We start from the raw sequence: 20,537 nt of genomic DNA on the forward strand, positions 1-20,537 counted from the left end.
AGCAGCCTATTTATTTCTGCTTCAAAAGTCATATACAAAGCTCACTGATGACCAGAATTAAGATCTATAGATCTCTCTAGATTTATGATCTTAAATGGTGGAAGGTTGAGTTCGAAACTTCAAGTTGTCAGCATAATGTATAAACAGCTCTTCTAGAAGCAGATGAATCTTTGTACGCTCACTACATGTCACCACCAGACAGGTATATATGCACAAACAGTGTCGACAACACTCAATGGACAGGCGCACACAGCAGAGTAGGGTAGGGTGTATAGGATTGTATGTCTCCTCCCTGTAATCTGAACAGTGTGGGCCCTGGGTGTGTAATGCAGTAATATGTGTTATTACTGCCCCAGGACAGAGGGATAACACCTTAAACCTATATTTTATAGCAGCATGAGTGTGTGTATACATGCATCATCCTCCATTTGAGGAAAGCAGTGGAACGAGTGTCTGTTGGATATTAATCGTTTGGTGGAGACACAAGTCAGTCAGTGTTGTCAGATAAGATTAACTGATGTGGTCATCCAGAGACAGCAACCCAAACCTGCTGATTAACACTCCATGGCACCTTCTGAGTACAAGTAGAACTACAATATTGTGAATTTCATATCAGTCAGTATCAAAATAATTTATGTTTTTATGTACAAAACATGAGTAATTTTAGTTCAGTTATAGTTCGTTCTGTGTGCTATGATGAGTTCCATGTCAGCCTTGCAGCAAATTATATCTCATCCTGTTGTTAATCTGGCATTATGGCATGGATGAGGCATTTTAAATTGTAACCTACACGATACAGAAATCACTTAAAGCAAACAACCACCAATGTAATTAATTCAGTCTGTTAATTAAGAATCATTTGTTTGAGATTGTCGAGAACATCAGTCAGCTACACATTTTTTATGGCCGTCACTGTGACAAGTCAGGGGAAACTTGTTGTGAATAGTAACTGCAGAGCGCTAGGCGGTGCTGAACGCTAGCTGCACAACAACACTGGGTGTTTCAGCTTGGATGTGGTCACATTTTCTAACTTTAAAACAGATATCGTGCTAGGTCAACAGTTTGCATTAGAAGTGTATCTGATTGTGAAACAGTAAGTGCACAGACTGCTTACATTACACATCTGATTCCTACTGAAAGACACTGATCTGGTGTCAGCGGACCACAAAATCTTTGACTTCGTCACGAGACAAGATGCTAAACTGCTCCCCAACCATGTGTTGTATACTGAACACTGCACACTGTAGACAACAGACAACACATTTCCAACACTTTACCACTGAGTATAGAATGTACTGTAATGTATTTTGCGATACAAAATAAGGCTGAAACCCAGGAAGAGAAAAGTCTGGTGCAGATCAGAAAAGCTGCAAAGCACAGGCACATATAGAAAAGAGGAGAGTCGTGAATTGATTGGCGATGATTTCTTGCATCTGGGCTAAGACAGAAATAAAAGAAAGCAAAAATGGAGGCTATAATCATGTTAGTACTCTTTCCCTTTGCCCCCCTCTCCTCCTCTACACCGGTCCAATCCCTCTATTTCAGCTCCCTCCATCCTCTGAGTGGTCATCTGTTGATTACACGTTATATTTACCTCTGCTGTCTCACTCTTTCGCTGCCTCACTTGGGACCTGGCTGGCACACTCACTTGCAGCATTCAGGCATACATACATAAATAACATACATACATAAATATTTAATCAAAATAAATAAATGACTCGGCCCAGCGGCCCTTTCTAATCAAGTGACATCAATCAGGGAGAACTATGGGTAAAGAGGCCTTGTGGCTGACGCCTACTGAGCGCGCCCAGAGCGCTGGAGTAGCGTCTATTTGAGTCCAAGGGGGGAAATATACGCTCCATGTCCCATTATAGGAGAAGGGCTATCCTTTCGTCAGCGCGCCCATTACTCCCCCTATCATTTCCCCAAATCTAAAACCTGTTTTCAATCAACACAGCCAAACGAGTGCCTGTCCAAGAGAGGCAGAGAGAGAGAGAAAAGAGAGAGAGAGCAAAGGAGAGAAAGCGGTAGAGATGGACAGTGAGGGTAGGGGTAGAGGGAGAGTGATCGAGGGCTCTTTCCTTCTTTCTTTCAGTGATTGGAGCGTTTTGCATTCTGTATGTGTGTGTGATTGAATCCGTCTCCTAAATTAGGGCTGTCGACTCGAGGAGCTGAATGTCCTTAACCCCCTCCCCATATCCAATGCCCATACTCTGCTACTCATGTGAGTGTGTGTGTGTGTGTGTGTGAGTGTGAGTCTGTGTGTGTGTGTGTCTCACATCATTGGTGAATATTGTAAGTGTAGCCTGGGTAAAAGGTTTACGTATAGCCATTGATTGCTAATGCTATGTTGTATGTGTTGTTGTGAGGAAGCATTTCTTGGACATCAAAATTCAAGCTTGAATAGCGGCTCCAGTAACTTGATTTCTGTTTCAAAGGTGGTGCTGCAGAATAATAAAAGTAGCACAAAAAAATGAATAAAATATAAGATTTAAAAAAGCAGGGCAGTTTCTGTTTGCACAAAACTTTAGAAATTAATCCTGTGACAAACAGAAAAAGACTTTTGAGAGTTGAATAAGCAGGTGTGTGTATGCACAGTCTTACTTCTCTCGTCACTCTGTAGTGCTTTAGCGACTGCGTTGTCCCAGTCGAAGATGAACCCGTAGAAGCAGAGCTGGTTGTACAGGGCCTTCTCCGAGTACTGTAGAGAAAACACACAGAGAGCAACACAGATTAAAACATTGTACCACAAGGTGAACAACACCTGAAGCACAATCTGATGAATATTGGAAGAACTTTGCCGTGTTATGGTGGACGGCAAGCTTCGGTTAGCTCATGCTTACATTTTGTGAGGAAAAATTACTCATACTATGAAACGGCTAACCTGTGCCCAGTCACTTCCCCTCCCACACTCTTTTCACCACGTTCCAAATATCATTTTCTTCACTTTTGCTTTAGCTCTAATACCATGTTCACAGTGATCTGTACCTCACTTGTTGGAACTCTTTTTCCCAAATTAAAACTACATGTAACTCACTGCATGAAACCCATGAAACATTTTTGCATAAAAGGTAACATGCATTTCATTTGGACCAGTCATTGGATCACTTATACCCATTCGATTAGCAATGGAGCCAATAGAGATCAAGCTTACCAGATCGGTGCATACCTACGAGAAGTGTCAACAGCCTGATTGCAAAACAGCTGCAAATGCCACAAATGCCAGTTAGGTATATTAACTAGAGATGTCCTGAGGTGATCCTAAGTATCAGTATCCAGTCGGATCAGGATGTATTTTAATGGATCGGTACTGGCTGTAATAAAGCTGATCAAACACAAACCTCTCTTTACTAAATTCTGTTCACCTCAGTGTGCTAGTCTTGCAGCACAGATATCCAAAATGACAGCTGGATTTATTTCATTGCATATAAGAGTGGAAAATTAGAGTGTGTGAATGTGACAAATGATTTGAGTGACTGTTCTGACTGGCTGGTGAAATTCGCTAAGCTCTGATAATAAAGAATCTGTTATTTCTCCTCGCACCTTCTCAAAAGCAAAAGACCCAAGTGTATAAAACGTTCAGCTAGCAGCTTCTCCTTTCTAGCTGCCGCTGACTGCCGATTTCAATGGTTAAAACGACAAACTGTGGTTATAGGTCATATCAGCTGTCACCAATGAACCTTAATTCTTTAGGAAATTCATAGTAGGATTAAAGTTAAAATCAAACTGTCAGGAGTCAGGTTAGTGAGCTCTATGCAAGACAAAGTACTTCTACCAAAAAAAAAAATATATATATTTGCATGTGAAGCTAAAATGGTTTTAATAAATCGAATAGCTGATCAACAGAACATTTATTAGCATTTATGGTCAAAATAAATGCTAATAAATGTTCTCAGACACCCCAGACTTTTGTTGGGTCTAATCGAATAATTGCAGCTTTTTTGTCTTATTAGATTATAAATCTTGAGTAACAATCATAAAGTTTTCCTGCTCTTCCAATTCTGCTGACTGGGTGTGAACGCAGCATTTCTCTCCCTTTTCAAACTCCCTTTGACTTGCAGTGGCATACAGTGCGTCAGCACATGTCGGATAAAATTAACTCACCAACAATGCTACTAATGAGCTTTATTTCCTGTTTGTAAATTTGTAAGTGAGTTATTAATCCTCATTATTTTAGCCTAATGAGAGTGGAGACTAACATCCTGAATAATAATAAATGATAAACCATGTTTACCTATTTGACAAAACTGAACTTGGCTCTAAATACATGCGCTCCGCTCATTCAACTATACCTCCCTGAAAACATCTCCTTTCCTCTGTGTGACACAGTACAGCAAGAAAACAAATTTGCTTGCTTTGTTAATCTCCACTGCAATTAGCTGGAGCCACACGACAGCCTGCCAGAGGGAGAGAGAGGGGAAAGAGACAGAGAGGATGAGCAAGACAGGGAGGTGGGAGGGAAAGACAGAAGAGGGGAAAAAGAGAGTGAAAGAGAAAGGGTAAAGATACAGAAAGAAGAGAGATAGAATCAGAGACAGTGAGGAAGGGAGAGAGAAAGAAAAGAGGGGATCGGGCCTGAAATACCCTCCCTCATAATAGTTTGTTGTGATAAGCCATTGTGAGAGAGGCATGCGAACAGCCGAGGCTGTCAATTTGATTAGCCATTATACTGCATGTTTAATTGCAGTTATTGGCTCGTCATTTCCCTGCTACGCTGGAGAGGGCACGCTAAGCCCCGACCCCACACTGCCATCAGGTGTGCGCCGAGTGCTTTATTATTACCACCAGGAAGAATCCCCTGACAATTCCTGTGTGTCAGTATCTGTGTGTGTGTGTGTGTGAGAAGTGAGTTTGTGTGTGCCCATTATACCTGCCAATCGGCAATGTGCATAATTGTAATTTCAGTTTTTACTGCTGTGGCATAATCAAGTGGCAAGAGTATCTAATGCAACTAAATGCAAACTATGTGCCGTGTGGATGTGTGTATATGTGTTTAATGGCTTTCTAAGGCTGCCCACATGGCACGCACAGCTGTTGACCGTTGATGCACTGCCTAGTCAACAACCAAACCATGCACATCCCATAATGGAGCCTCGGTTACGGTTGCCAAGGTTGAACAAGCTCGGTCGGCACAAACATCGCACACCACTTCTTCCTCTTGAAATAAAACACACACAGAACACAAATGCACACGAGGCGTACACACACACACACACACACGTGTACACACACACACACACAATATAATGCTGATTGTAGGCGGGCCAGTTGCTGCATACTGATTGACTGACAGGTGTCAGAAAGGCGTGGCTAAAATGTTACTGGGTTGTTATTGAATTTAGGGCCCCTCAACCCCACCTCAGTCTCTCTCTCTCTCTATCTCTCACACACACACACACACACAGCAACACACACACATACACACACGCCTACCTCGTCATTCAGCTCGGCGCTTTGTTCCTGCACTGACACCATTTCAATTTGCTCCACAAATCTGCAGCATTTTCAGCCTGACTGCCTAAGGAGCAAACCAGCTGTGAAATTGCCTCTCTCCCGGGAGCGTAGGACCCCCCCAGCCCCCGCCTCATACCCCTTACTCCTTTGCCTCCCTCTTTCCCGACTGACTCCCCCCGCAACCCCTAACACACATATACACAGCCAAACGCAGTTAAGCCAAAAAAAAAAAAGGAAGAGGGATGTGTGTGTATGTGAGAGAAGAGAAAGAGAAACAGAATGTATAGAATAAAGGAAAAAGTAAGAAATAAGAAAAAGAGGCTAAATCATACAAATTGATCCAAATCACAGAGCAACAGTCGAAAATGGCTCACACAATAAAACGAGCACTCAAGACTTCCTCAGAGTCTTAAAAACACCTGTCTCCATCCTTTAGGAGACACACACGCGGACACACACATGCACGCACACACACACACACCACCGACCTCCAAAGAACTTTTGCGCACTATACTGTCGCTCAAGTACACCAGTGAAGCAGTTAATGAAAAGGTAGTCAGTCAGACAATACATCTGTCTGTGTCTGTGTGTGAGGAAAAACAAAAACACAGAGTTTATAGAGGATGGAAAGTGTGCGAGCTGCTTAAAACCTGGGACCATTTAAAGCCTTGACATGGATATGGCTTGGGATAAAATATCGCAGCAACAGTGACACAAACAGGGCCTCTGCGTCACACACTTTTCTCCATACTCTACAAAAACGCGTTGTAAATGCCGGAGCTACAATATCCAAGCCCTCGCACAACTGCAGCTGCAGAAAGAGGGAGGGAGTGAGAGCGGGAGGGAGACTGATAGAAACAAACATACATTTTCCCTCAGCTGTGAGGCCACAAGGCTTTAAAACTCTTGAGCTTTTTAGATGCGATGAGCGTTATTGCCGGTTGTGGTAGTCACGCCGATCAGCTTCACAAGACACCATAATGAGTCAATATATGTAAATCTTTACTAGGCAAACACGGCGGGAAACAAAGGCATTTAACTGGTGCTCTCGCCCGCAAGCCTCCAACGATTCAGCACCGGTAATTTCTCCCCATTGAAAGGCATAATTGCCTGCTATTTGAAGATATTCATGCTCAATTTTTGAAATTAATTTCAATTGGAGGGAAATGTAGAAATGTCAGCTCCAGTGAAAGGGATTTGATTTCAATTATCCTCGCTCAAAGGACTGTGATTTCCAAATACACTTAAGCAAAATTATGACAAGAATTTTTGTTCGGCAAAATTCAGTGTTTAAAGAGCGATTAGGCGATAATGGGGCAGCTTTGAGCCGGCAGTGAATGCAGCCGTCTCCCTCTGAAAGGCACTCAATTATCTCTGATTGCTCCCGCTATAATGTATCAAATAGAGATACCTGCTATTGCCGTAATTTGTGTGAAAATTAACATGCTGCAATTTCCACTAGAGGGAAAAAGGGAGCTCTAATGGGCGCCTGAGCGTACATCAATAAAACGAGGGGAGAAAAAGAGAGAGACAAAAAGGGAGGGTGAGAGGAGGAGAGAAAGAGCAAGCCAGGAGAAGAGAGAATGAGTGTGAGAGCTAAGGAGGGAGGGGAGGGAAAGAAAATGAAAAGAAAAGAGCAGAGGAAGAAAGCGCTGAATGAAAGGGAGAAAGAAAAGGAAAGTCAGGACAGAGATGTGAGACAGTGTGAGAAAAAAAAAATAGCCCATTTGAGTTAAGCGCTGTACGGGGAGGGAGAAGAGAGAGGGAGAGACTAAGAACGAGGGAGAGGAAGAGAAAGAAATTTAATTTACTGAAAATATTACAAATTGCACCTGTGCATAACTCCCCCAAATTACCAACCAATCAAGGCAGAGTGCCTATTACTCTCCCATTACATGGAGATCAGATCACGCTCTGAATCTGTGTCCAGAGAGGGAAAGAGGGAGAAAAAAGGAAGAGGCAAAGTGAGAGAGACGGATGGAGGGCGGAGAAGAGAGGAGAGGCAGCGCCCACTGCGATGGTAAATGTACCATGATGCAAGAGAGAAAAGGAAGCGCAGAGTCACAAACAAGATGCTCCTTTGCAAAAGCACTGGCAAAAACAAGCGGTTTTAGCGCACAGCACACACAAAGAAACAAGCCCTGATTGTCTCTCTGGACGGAGCTGGTATCAGTTTACTAATCTGAGGCGACACTGGCAGATTAAACGCATAAAGGTAATGTCGCCAGAGTGATCCAGCAGGCACAGCCTGGCTGGACGCACAGAAACCTGATGGAACTTCCAACAGCCCAAAAACTTTAATAATAAAAAAAAAAAAAGACATCTCAGTGGGGACTGGTGGACGCCTCATTTTCCTCCCTAGCTGTTTGAGTCACAGTCTGTCTACAACTAGCTCAAACGGCAATGAATGGCCTCTTGAGTACTTTGCATAATTGGCAGCAATTTAATATGTAAGCTTGTGGGCTATTAATCTCCCTGCACTGGCTGGATTCAGATAGCTGTGTTACTTAATACTGAAAAGTCAGTGTTAGCCTGATGTGAATTATGTTTGACTATCTCTTTGGGAGGGAATTCTCTCTTCTCTGAGAGAGGTCAGATGTAAGGGTCCACAGCATTTAATAGGGTTTAAATGTCCTGCCGTCAGTGGGGCAGATGCGGCCCTCTCTCTCAACAAGGTAGAATAGCCTGCAGAGTGCCAGTTTACATATTTAAGACTGCTTCAGTTGTCATTTATTGAAGAGATACAGTTCAAAACATATTATTTGGAAGTAATCAGGACACCACAGAAGAAGAGCCTCCTGAATTCTTGCCAAGGCTGCCAACATGACTGATTTCAAAGTTTCTGTACTTAAATGTTCCACAAGCTGAATTTATGACACTTCAATGGATAAACACGATGTTTTCTGTTTTTCCATTAGTGCCTACACGGCATGCCAAGAGTTTTATTCCCTGTAGCAGTCAGCAGGTTGTAGTGTAGTGCTAACAAGACCGATCCAGCATATTGTCGAGGACGGGGATCATTCAAGCAGATGGAGGCCTCCTGACTGAGTGCCAGCACAGTGCAGCTACAACAGGGAATCCCCATTTCATACGTCCATTTAATGTAGTCAACGGTTTATATAAAGGATAGTGAATTTAAATGACCTGAATTAAGAACATTTTAATGCATCTAATCAATCTGATCAGCGAATGAGAGGCTCCATAGGAGTTAGCCAAGCTGGCAAAGTACATATCATCTTGAATGCTCCTGCTTATTTTGCTCCTATCCTTTGTGAACCAGTTTAAGCATTAAAAGGTCCTGCAGTGTACATATCAGCCCTGCTGATGGTGGGAAGACCTTTCAAACTTCACTGATTAGGTTTCTTCTAGATTTTCATCATCGCCATTCTTCATAAACGGACTAAGCTACAGGAGAGTGAAGAGTGGTTGAGGCGCAGGTAAAATGAAGAGAGGCTACATGTTTTAGGGCAGAGAAAAGGTATGTGAGTGAGCACAGAGAGTTAAATGTTTTATTCAGCCTGCAGTTTAAAGTGCCACGGCCCTCAGGCACAGCAATGGCCGCCTAAGTGGCTACAGTGACAGCAGAAATTGGCCTTCTGGTTTACAACCTGTCGCCACAGAGTCAGACACAGCAAAGCAGCCATGGGGGACAGATAGGAGCAGGGCATGCTAGATACAAAATTGACAAGAGAGAGTTATGGCAAAGGGTTGAGACAGGAATGGTAAGAATGAGACAGATAAAGCGAGGACAAAAAAAAATAGATTGAACCGTCACGCTCAAATTGAAAGGGAGAGTGTTTCTTTTAAATCCAGTGGTCAAGCTAACAAAGCGTTCATAAGGCGGCCACCAGAGCTAGACAGACAGATGCTTTTAATGGTATAACTACCAACCAGCACTAAGTGCCTCACAAACACATGAAGGCAGGCATGTGAGTGCACGGACGCACTGTCACACAAACACACAGAAACTGGACGACACAGGGGAGATAACATTCGGCGTCGTGCGTGTGTGTATGGTGAAATGTGATGCTAATGAGTAAAGATGTACAGTGCATATGAGAGGAGCAACTTCAGCTCCATAGCACCATCACCTGGACAAAACATCAAGAATTCAACAAGGCGCTTTGGTGTGTGTAGCCGTCTGGTGTGTGCTTCTTTGACCAAAAGGGTGGATGTTTGTGGCTGCCTTACCTCTGGTCTGAGTGTCGCTCGAGTGCAGGTGGGGCAGATGGGTCCGTGGCGGGAGAAGGCGATGGGCAAGCGCCTGGTCCTGTTCTGGCAGGCCTGGTCCTCACACACCAACCAGCCCTACGAGAGACACAGCAGACATATAACCTTCAGCAGCTGTAAGACCTCCAAACTTTAGCATGACTGCAACAACAGAGAACTAAATGGCTTTTTTTTTTTCCCCCAAATGATTAAGTTATATGAAGAAACTCCAAACGTTCTCTGGTGGCAGCTTCTTAAATGTGCTGCTTTTATATCATTGTACTGAATATTTGGGGGTTCATGGATTTATGGTCCAACAAAACAAGACATTTTAAAGTGTTAACTTTTGGAAAATACAGTATGCTGGACATTTTTAACAACAATCTGACATTTTATAGACTAAATATTTAATCGTTGATGAAAATAATCTTTATCTGCATCTCTAAACTTTAGGTCCTTTGTCTGGTTTTGAACTGCTCTGAAGAGGAAACGGAACACTGAAAACCACATTAATAAGCGATAAAGTCAAAAAACAAGTTTTAAAATACTCTCTGCTAAATTGGCCCATTTTTTAATTCCCATTCTACAGTTTTCAGAACATCTAGCAAACTCCCTGAGTTTTTATTGCTGCAATGATGCTTTGAAACTACTTTAAAACTTAACCTTTTCATGTCCAAATGTATCCCTGATGCAAATATCTCAAAACACTGACACAAACAAAGGTGCATTACCACCAGGCAGATGAACATAGAAGGGTTTCCATTCAAGAAAAACATTCATAGCAGCCTTTGCTACCCTCTGTGAATACCATTTATTTTGTTGATAAAAGGTGTTTCTTAAAAATTGACCAAAAAAAAACTTTTGCTGCCTCAAGACACTTTAAAACTGTGTCTGGTAATGAGCAAATTTTGCTGAAAATTGTTGCTTCCATTTAGGTGCTCTAATTCTGCACAACAGAAGTGACAAGAAAAGTAGTTGCAGGAAGGAAAAAAAAAAAAAAAGAGGGGTTGTAAAATGAAAACAAATACAACAAGAAACAGGCAGAAGAAAAAGAACACAAGTTTACATCTGACTTCACATCCCAGCCTGCTCGCTTTCTCTCCGTCTTTACATTTGAATGTATCTTCAGCTGCTGCTGTGTGTCGGGGTCCTGCTCTCTGAGTACTTGTCAGACAGGCAGAGCAGAGGACAGCCAAAACGGCAGTAGTTAGGACCCCCTGGGGTGAGGTAGTGACCCTGGGCAGGTGCTGTGGTCTAACCCTCTCAATCTCCCCATATTCTTTCAGACCCCTCCACCCCCTCTGCTTCTTATGCCCTGTCATTACTTAAGGGGGTTTAAAGGGGAGGGGGTTAATGCCCAACTAATGACAGGGCAAAAGACCCACCGCCATCAACGCCTTTGCTTCTCTTCCTACATATATCTATCCTTCCTTCCTTCCATTCACTCAAAATAAACCCCTCATAACCACTGCACCTGTCTTTCTATCCACATCCCCCTCACACAGACAGGCACGCGTTGTTTCTCCGATTGATTTTTATGTTTGGCTTTGTCTCCTGATCAGTTTTGAGCAGCTACGGCTCCAAAAGAAATGGTAAAGATTATTTATTTTCTTTACAACTTACTCTACGGTACATAAAACCTTTTCTTAACGGAAACCTTCAATAACCTCTCATGGCAAGAACCAACTAGAACAAACAGAGGCTGGTTAGAAGGACAGGCTTCCTGCATCTGTTTCCATTGCACTCCACTGTCTAAAGCCAGCCTTAAAAGACAAAAGTACAATCACATAAATGGATTTACTGAAGTTGCAGAAGATACTGATATTTTTCAATCACATTTGGTGTCATTAATCTTTGACACTGATCAACAAAACGGATCAAAAGAAAAGTCTGTATTTACTCCAACTTAGTTTTTTTTAATCAATACATTTTAGGTTTGGCTTTAAGTTTGAGGTGGTTGTCTTGAGACATTGTTGCTTTTCTTTTGTAGACTAGTTTCCCTCCAGGATTTCTATTTTGTTGCATTCATGTGACCATAACGAGTGATGTAGCCTCTCCTTCTAGATGCATGTGTATTCAAGCTCAAATCTCGTCACACCTCGATTACATACAGATGATCCCCAGCCAATGCAATATGTGACTTCTAAAAACAACTGGCTGCACCACTGATGATTTGCATATGTCATAGTCACATTTATTTTGCGTTTGTTATCTTAGGCCACTTTGAAATACTCTTTCCTTATGTTGATCAGTGTAAGAAAAGCTAACACACCCAGAAAAAGCTGCCCAAAGCAGAAGTGTCTGAGATGGAGCAATATTTACATTCAAAAGCTGTCTTTAGCCTTTCTGATGGTAAAGGAAACCCTTCACACTCCATAATCACAGCTGAAAGAAGACAACATCCTCCTCTGCTCTTAGGATGTTGAGCTGTACAGAAACTACATATTATGTGATAAATGTTAACATTATTATCATTTATGAAACTCTCACACACACACACACACACACACACTCTCCTCTAAATGAAAGCCAAACACACATGTCCACACAAACGTCCCAAATCAATTAGAAAGTTCACAGCTTTACCCACAAACCCCAGCTCCAGGACTAATTATCTAAACACTCTGGCGCTCATGTACAAAGAGCTGAGCATCATGGGAAATGAGACTGCTTCAGCGTCTCTGATAAAGACATGTCCGGGACAATGGTTCGTGGAGGTGGGAGATAAGGAGTATGAGAGTGTGTTTTTCAATCAGCGGCTGTTTGATGTCTGTCTTTTTTTAGTGTATTTCTTATGACACAAGCCTTGGCACACACTGCTGTTCCCATGGGACTCACAAGAAGAACACACACACACACGCACTAATCGTTCCCCATTCACGTGCATTAAAATGACTTAAGACTCACACACACTCAGAAAAATAATAAATTGAGATTAAGTGCAGCAGACCTGTGTGAGCTACACAGAAAAGACTAAAAACAAGGAGTGCATGAGGAACAGGCAGGGAAAAAAAACAAAAAAAAAAATGTAATTGAGGCATTTTGGCTGAGCGAGGGTGGGGGTGTACAGTCGAGAGAATAAAGGCTCATAATTGCATAATTATAGCAGTGGATACCTGACACACTGAATGCAGACGTCAAATGGTTCCACATAATTTAACCAAACAGAGGCAAGACCAGGCCACGACAGGGCCCGCCGCGAAATATACCCTCTCGCTGCTTCCTCTTCTTTGTGTGTTCGCTTATTTTAACACTCATCTCTTCCAACACCTCTCATTCTTACAGTTTGGAGTCTGATATCTTACCATCCTCTTTATTACTGAACTACTGGAGTTGCAGGGACAAACTGTATAAACTGTAAATACTTTAATAGTTTAAAATTACTCTGCAGTCTGGTGCAAAACACTGGAGTGTTGGCATCCTCAGATTCATTGTTGTGTTTGACCAACATTGACTCTGGGAAATCGCAATGGGCATTTTTCACAATTTACGACATTTTGTTAGCTAAAGGCTTAATTGATTGATGATAGATTAACTCATCTTTGCTCTGTAAATCTTCTGTCTTTTATGTGCCTTTATCTATAGTTAAGGTGTTTAAATTATGGCTTTAACTTACAGCTATTTTTATCAGCGTTTAGTATGCTGCACATTTTCTCAATCAATCGATTAATTGTTTGGTCTCTAATTCTGTCAAAAAAACGGTGATATATATGCACATTGTAATATCTGAGAGCACGAGGTGATGTCACCAAATTGTTTCCCCATCGACCAACAATCCAAAAACCCAAAACGTCAGACCAACTGATTAATCAACTCATTGTTTCAGCATGGCTGAAGGCTTCACATTTGGTTTTGGAAAATTGCAATGTGCATCTTACATTTTAGTGACTGAATGATAATTGATTCTGAAAATTACCATTAGTTGCGGACCTAGTCTCAACCTTCCATCAACTTTTCTGGGTCAGGTGCTGTTAATTAGGGCTGCAATTAACAATTATTTTTGTTATCAGCAATTAATCTTCAAATCATTTTTTTTCTCCAATCATTTAAATCATGTGGTCTATTAAGTGTCAGTAAATAGTTAGAAATGTCTTTTGCAATTTCCTAAAGCCCAAAGTGATACCTTCAAATTGCACTTGAACACTTAAACTGCAATTATTCATATTTGAGAAGCAAAAACTAGTGAAATGTTTGTGTGAAAAATGACAATCAATTGTTAATGTTAACAGTGGAGAAGTCTCTCTGAGATGACTCCTGTTCCAGAGGAATCCACCTGCGCCACACACACACACACACACACACACACACACACACACACACACCAGAAAAAGCTCTAAGTGTTTTTTGTCCTTCAGCAGTCAACACTTCCAGCTCTAAAGTGAATAGACCTAAAATCCATCTACTTCTCTCTCTCTCTCTCTCTCTCTCTCTCTCCCTCTCTGTCTCTCATACACACACACACACAGAATAGAGCTCAAACGGTTCCACTTTGTACCTCCTCCGCTTAATCAAAGCTTCTCTATTCAACAATTTGACCTTTTGTTCAAAACAGGATTATCACCTTCTCTGGTCTTCATTCACCCTTTCTCTCTCTCCCTCCCCCTTTCTTCTCTTGCCCCTCAGCCTGTTTCCAGGGGCGACCCGCATGACGAGGGTAATTGCAATAATTTGTTAAATGCCATGGCAACGGTGGTTAGATGGGAGGGGTTTTTAAAAAAAAGGAAAAAGAAGAATTGGGTGGTTCAGGAAACAAGCGAATCTCTCATTTTGCCAAAGACAGTGGGATGAGAGGAGGAAAGGATGACAGAGTTTTGTGTGTGTGAGTGCGAGAGTGAAGAGTGAACAAGTGTTTGCCCATTCTCAGGGTGCTGGTTTATTGATAATGGTAGGGATGCGGGTGGGGGGACAGGAGGTAATTTCGGTAATGATTAATGTCTCTGTGGTCCTAGCTTAGGACGCCAACTCACATATATTAGTGTACACACACACACACAGAGGTGCAGAGCTTTCACTCTATCTGGCCAGACAAACAGCTCTATTTGAACTCTCCCTCGGCCTGAAAGGAATCCTTAATTACACAATATTACCCCTCTTCATTGCCCCGCTGTGTGTGCTGTGTCCACTGCTGTTCAGCCCCCAGTGGTGTGTGTGTGTTGCTGTGTGAGGTGTAAGTATTCAGTGGTAGCAGCTGTTTCACACATCGTGACAAAGGGGTTGAGGGGGGCTCGCTCCCCACACATTCACCAAACTAATTGATTTCTGTTCAGCACTGTGGGAGAGTAACCCCTGCGCATGCACACACACACTCTTACAGACAGTGCATTCCACTCACTCAAGGTGTTAGAAGCTACCAGGAGAGAGAGAAAGAGAGGGAGAGAGAGACAGACAGACAACACAGGAATCCACTTTACTTCTCTCAGGCTGCTCCTTGGGCACAGAGTACAGAGACAACTTGCCCTAAATACCGTTTGCTTCACATCCTCCTTCTCTACTCGGTCTGAAAGAAATCCATCACTGTAATCTCAGTCTGCGGATATCTGTTTGCAAACAGTGTACAGACATAAATCAGACAACCACTGCATGGGCAACTCTTAAAAGCAACAGAGAAGTAAAACAACGCTTTCTGATGGCTAAGCTGATCACAAGATGAGATGGATCAGGATCCAAGTGGTTTACCACCTTGGCTGAACAACTCACTGATAGTGTACGTTGAGGTAAAGTTTTGTATTCTACCCAAACAGGTTTGAGGGTCTACAGTCACACTTGCAGCTAACATGCTAATGTTTAGCCGACAATGCATACCTTAGTTCAGAGTTAGAATGCTAATGTTTGGTAATGCTAGGAAGGTTATTCGTTTTTCAGGTCATAAAACAAAGTGTTGGACTAACTGGATTGATGGTAGAGCCATTAAAGAGTTACAGGACCGCCATAGACCACACCATATTGTCTGTGCAGATGCATTATGGGTAAGTGGTTTGTTGCCAACCCGGATGTGTCTTATCCCTACACAGGGTAAAGTGTGCACCAAATATATAAAATGCCATTTTAAATTACTTGCAGTTGATCTGATGAACATACATTAGCGGGGTACAGCTTCTCAAATATTGTGAACTTAACAATTAAGCTAAAAATGATCAAGAAACGAATACTTCAAGGCATTAATGTGTATTCATCATGTATTTGCTTATGTGGCTAGGGGCATTTGCATACCTGAACATCTCTTTGTAAATAGCTAACAACGCAGAGAGCCAGGACTTCATGCTTTCAGAGCTTGCAAAACAAGCTTTTGAGATAGCCTGTACATGTATCTAACTGCAAAAAGTAAAAGCTTACAATCCAAGACGGTACGCTTTCAAGCCAAGGGTAGCACTGTACTAGCAGTCAAATACATTTGAGTCGGTGCATTTTTAAATTTCTCCAATGAATCAGTTTTCCTAGACATACCATTTAAATTTCACCTTATCATCTAAAAAAGCAGACAAAGAGTGCACGTTAACTTGGTATTCAAAGTAAGAATGGCCATTAAAGTATTTTCATGGATCATGTTCCTTCAAATCTCTCTGGTGCTCTTTTCATTTTGCTGGCATAATGTGCTCTTTGGTTGAAAATGTCAGTGCAGTGCCCTGCTGAGGTTTCCTTCATCTCTCGTCCAGCATCTTTTTGACGGCTTCTCTCGCCGTTACAGCTACTGTTGCAACCCACGCTGTATTAAACATAGTCCAACACTATTATAGACACACTGAGGAAGGTCAGTTTCCACAAGTTTTATCACATACAGTTCAGCGGCTCTAACTGCTTCAACTTTTAATTTAATCATTGCAGTATGCAAACAACCACAACGCCTAACTGTGTGTGAAGCTTACGTGTAGTGTTTGCGGACCAAAAGATTATATTTAGTGTATGCTTTTGATCAAATGAAGCACATGTTCTGAGGAAATTTGCACTAGTACACTAACTGTAACAACGCTGTACCTTTGGAGAAAAGGGTTTAAAAAAAGAAGGAAAAAATAGGAGAAGAGAGGGCAACTCCTCAATTGGCCAAATGAAGTCCATTTGTGGCCCTGCAGGTGGTGATGAAGTAAATGCATTAATGTTTGTGCGCTTGTGTTTTTGGGCGTTTGTGAAGCAGCATTTTTCTGGAGGAATTGGCAGGATTGATCTAAACCTCACTCAAGCAAAGACATACTCACAGAGTAGTATTTTTTGATATGGCAACGGATGTCAAGCAGCAGTTTGTTGCTGATGTTGATGGCGTAGTCGATGGGGCGGCTCCCGCAGGGGACGTGACAGCATCTCACCAAGCTAGGCTCCAACTTTGATCCCTGAAAAAGAGAACGTGTGTCATGACGAGAGATTCACTCACACACACGATATCATCAGCTGTAGCCATTAAGCAAAAACCCATGTTGTAGACAATCAATTCCTGGTTTCAAACGTCTACAACACTACATCCATGTGCTGCTCAATAATCTGGGAAACTTGTGAGTGATAAATAAATTGAGCATCATAAACAAACTGAGCTGTTAGGGGAAAACATTCACTTTATTCTCACTGCAATAATTACAATTCCACTCCCACTACATTTCATGAATGTAATGTCCTGAGCATAAATATACAGTTTGTGCACTTAACATAGCACCTTGGCCATTACCTCTAAACCTCCACAAATAACATGTCACAAGTGTAGAAGGTGTAAGGGCTTAAAGCACACCTCTGTCCAGTAAATTTTAACATTATTGTAGCCTGGAGAAACAGGTCAATGTGACCTCAGTAGTCCTGAATTGTCCACTTGACAGCAAGGCTTATAGTTAATGCAATGAAGCAACAATTACACTAAATATAACGGCTTTAAACACTCACTCCTTTAAACCCAAACTCCATTTAACTGTCACATTGACAGCAGCAAAAAAGGCTACTGCAGGGAAGTCAATGACACAAGTATGCATGTGACACCCCCCAACCAGCCACATACAGGTTTTTTGTTTGACTACATCATTCCTTTTTTGGAGAAAAACCAGATTTTCTGCCAATCAAGTCCATTCGCTCATTTTACTCCCTTAACATACAGCTACACACATTAACCTTCTCCATCTCAGTCCATCCTCCTTTTCCTTCGTTTTTTTTCTTCTTCTTAGGATGAAAGCAGCCTCCCCTCTCTTCTCTCCATGAGCACTCCTCCTCCTACTCCTTTATCTCGCTTGTTTCATGCCAAAGTTCATTTTGAAAACAGAAATCTCCCTCCCAAACAAGTTGTATCTATACTAGAAAAAATACAACTTTTGCTTTTCATTTACTTTAAGGACAAACAATTAAAATAAACTATGAAAACACCTAAAGTGGTTTCTGTCTTTTGTTTTAACGTAAGAGAGAGGCTCAAACAATCCAAGGATTGTATCTTTTAGCACTCATCACTCTTCTACAAAACTGTAAACCGACTGTAAACTGACTGTTTTCATCCACGTCTTGTTCTAATAATGTGCAGCCAACTTCCCCATGTGGGATACCCAACACTCTATTTAAACTGCACTCAGGGAAATCCCTACAGCTCTATCCAGCTTTTTTTCCCTCCTCCATAGTTAATCTTTTCATCCCGCTCCCGCCACCCCCATCAAACAACTTTCCTCCTCTGTCTGTCCTCCATCATCCATCACCGCCTCCTCCTACCATCTCTGGCTCTGTGTCAGTGGTAGAGTCAAGGCCCATCTGTCCTCCCCTCTCACTGAGCTGTTAGACCATGTTCACCACCCTAATTAACTTCCTGTCTTATCAGTTTCTCTGTGTGCGTGCATACCGGCTTGTGACGTATGGTACGTACATTAACATTAACGTACGTATATTAACACCAGCAATCAGACAAATCCTAGTTAGCTTGGCCCAAACTTTGAATCTAACATTTAAATAAACATCTTAAAGACCATATTCCTCTGCACATTTCCTTTTCACATGTGCACAAGCGTTTTACTTAAAATGGATGAGAGAGCTTTTCTGGTATCTTTATCTGTGTATGCCTCGAAGTAAACCACACCAGTGTATCTGCTGAAGTGCGTGATGGTATCAACCTTTTATGGAGTGTGTTTATAATACTCCTTTTTTAATTTAATGCAAGTTCTCTCTGCCAGCACAGGACAGAGGGTTGTCAGTTTTATTACTGTCTCTCAGACAAGAAAAAGCTGTGTACCCTGCTGCTCATTAGAAGCTGATAACACACTAACACACACACACGACCTTGGCCTGACAAATGGTTGGATATCTGTGTGTGTGTGTGTGTGTGTGTGTGTGTGTGTGTGTGTGTGTGTGTGTGTGTGTGTGTGTGTGTGTGTGTGTGTGTGTGTGTGTGTGTGTGTGTGTGTGTGTGTGTGTGTGTGTGTGTGTCCATAGAGCAGCAGGGGTTAAGGAAAGGATTTTCAAGTTGTGGAGTCCAAACTATGCCAATGAAAACAGAGTCCGTATTGGAGCCAGGCAGCTGTCTAAAAATACAGACACAGACACAATATGGAGGATGACTAAGGCATGAATCCTGTGCAGGAAGTTTGACCGAAATGCCTTCGGAAACACCATTCTTCTACTCTTAGACTCTTCATCTTTGTCTCTTTTTGAGATGAAAGCAATCTTCTCTTTTTCATTCCAGTCTTTCTGAGTATCTGTGTGTTGAAACTGTTTTACAGAGGTGTGGATTTAACTGTATGATTATTTAGTCCACCTCATCTATATCAACAGAGGGCAGGCTAAATAACAGACAAATCTCTATGTACTCGGCGAATCTACTTTAGTCTTAGCTGTAGGTGTTCCTAATGAACTGGCAACTGAGTGCAATTCAAATGCGAGCCTCAGATCCAAGAAGATTCTCAGGCAGAGGATCATCTGGAGACGTTTTGGAAACGTTTCCTTTGGGATGATGTAAACTCTGGTGTTAGATTGCACATATTTTTCATTCCTCTTGGAGAAGAAGTGTTCGCAGTGACTTAAGTTTAGATCCCTTTCCAACTGTAAACACGCCCAAGAATTACTCTGGGTTTTTGGACAAATGAATGACAACAATGACTGGCCAAATCTTTTGAAAAATGAAAACTGCAGAATTAATAGTGAAAAACATTGAAAACATTTTGGCTAAAACTATGTTTTAGACTTTTCCATGAGTAATCCACGACAGAATATTTGTCATATCTTGCAGCTGCAAGCTTCGTGGGAATTGGACAGAAAACAAACAATGGTAGCATGGTCGAAAGGCTGCCATTAGCAAACTGATCGATATGCTGTCAAACTTAAGCATAAAGGGACGGATATACTCCAAAACAGACACATGCATAGGTGTCATATACAGACATGTTCCCTCATTTCCTTAACTTTCCACAAGCAAAGAAACACTATTCTTTTATGATATGTGTTTTCCATGGCCATAGGAATCATTTGAAAATCAACAGGGGACTTCAGTGATGACTAACACTGTGTGCATCTACTTACAGCTCCTTCAAAGACGCTGTCGTAGATGTTGTCAGTGCCACACTGAGGACAGGTGAAGGTGAACCTCTCACAATCTTTGTAGCGCTCCTCGTCGGTCAGCTGGACCGGAGCTCCCAGCATGCCGTCAGCCTCTTCCTCCCTCTGATACTGCTGCTGAGCACGAAAATGGCTCGGGTCCAGACCTGGTATGGACAAAAGATTGTTACCATGGATTGCTTTACCGTTTCGTAGCTCTTCTTTACATTAATTTCCAATATTTACAACAAATAGTCACACACAGACAGGGCAGAGTGGGCAAATACTTTGTAACTTTCCATCCAAAGCACTTAATTTTATGACTATTAGACAACAATGAAACATCTATTTTGTACTTTTATTGGGCTGTTGTGATATTAGGTATGACAACTTTTCTA

General features: G+C 41.9%; 1 protein-coding gene across 1 annotated transcript in view; it reads right to left on the minus strand.

Annotated features, from left to right (window-relative positions):
• pola1 (polymerase (DNA directed), alpha 1) overlaps positions 1-20,537 on the minus strand; it is a 48,898-nt gene that overhangs the window by 5,409 nt on the left and 22,952 nt on the right. The window contains exons 33-36 of the mRNA XM_070852695.1: positions 20,125-20,306; positions 16,854-16,985; positions 9,646-9,762; positions 2,605-2,701 (exon numbers count right to left, since the gene is read on the minus strand). Of these exons, the coding sequence (XP_070708796.1) occupies positions 2,605-2,701; positions 9,646-9,762; positions 16,854-16,985; positions 20,125-20,306 (528 nt within the window). The remainder of the gene's footprint in view (positions 1-2,604; positions 2,702-9,645; positions 9,763-16,853; positions 16,986-20,124; positions 20,307-20,537) is intronic.

Source organism: Pempheris klunzingeri, chromosome 21 (assembly GCF_042242105.1).
Source record: "Pempheris klunzingeri isolate RE-2024b chromosome 21, fPemKlu1.hap1, whole genome shotgun sequence".
Taxonomy (NCBI): Eukaryota; Metazoa; Chordata; class Actinopteri; order Acropomatiformes; family Pempheridae; genus Pempheris; species Pempheris klunzingeri.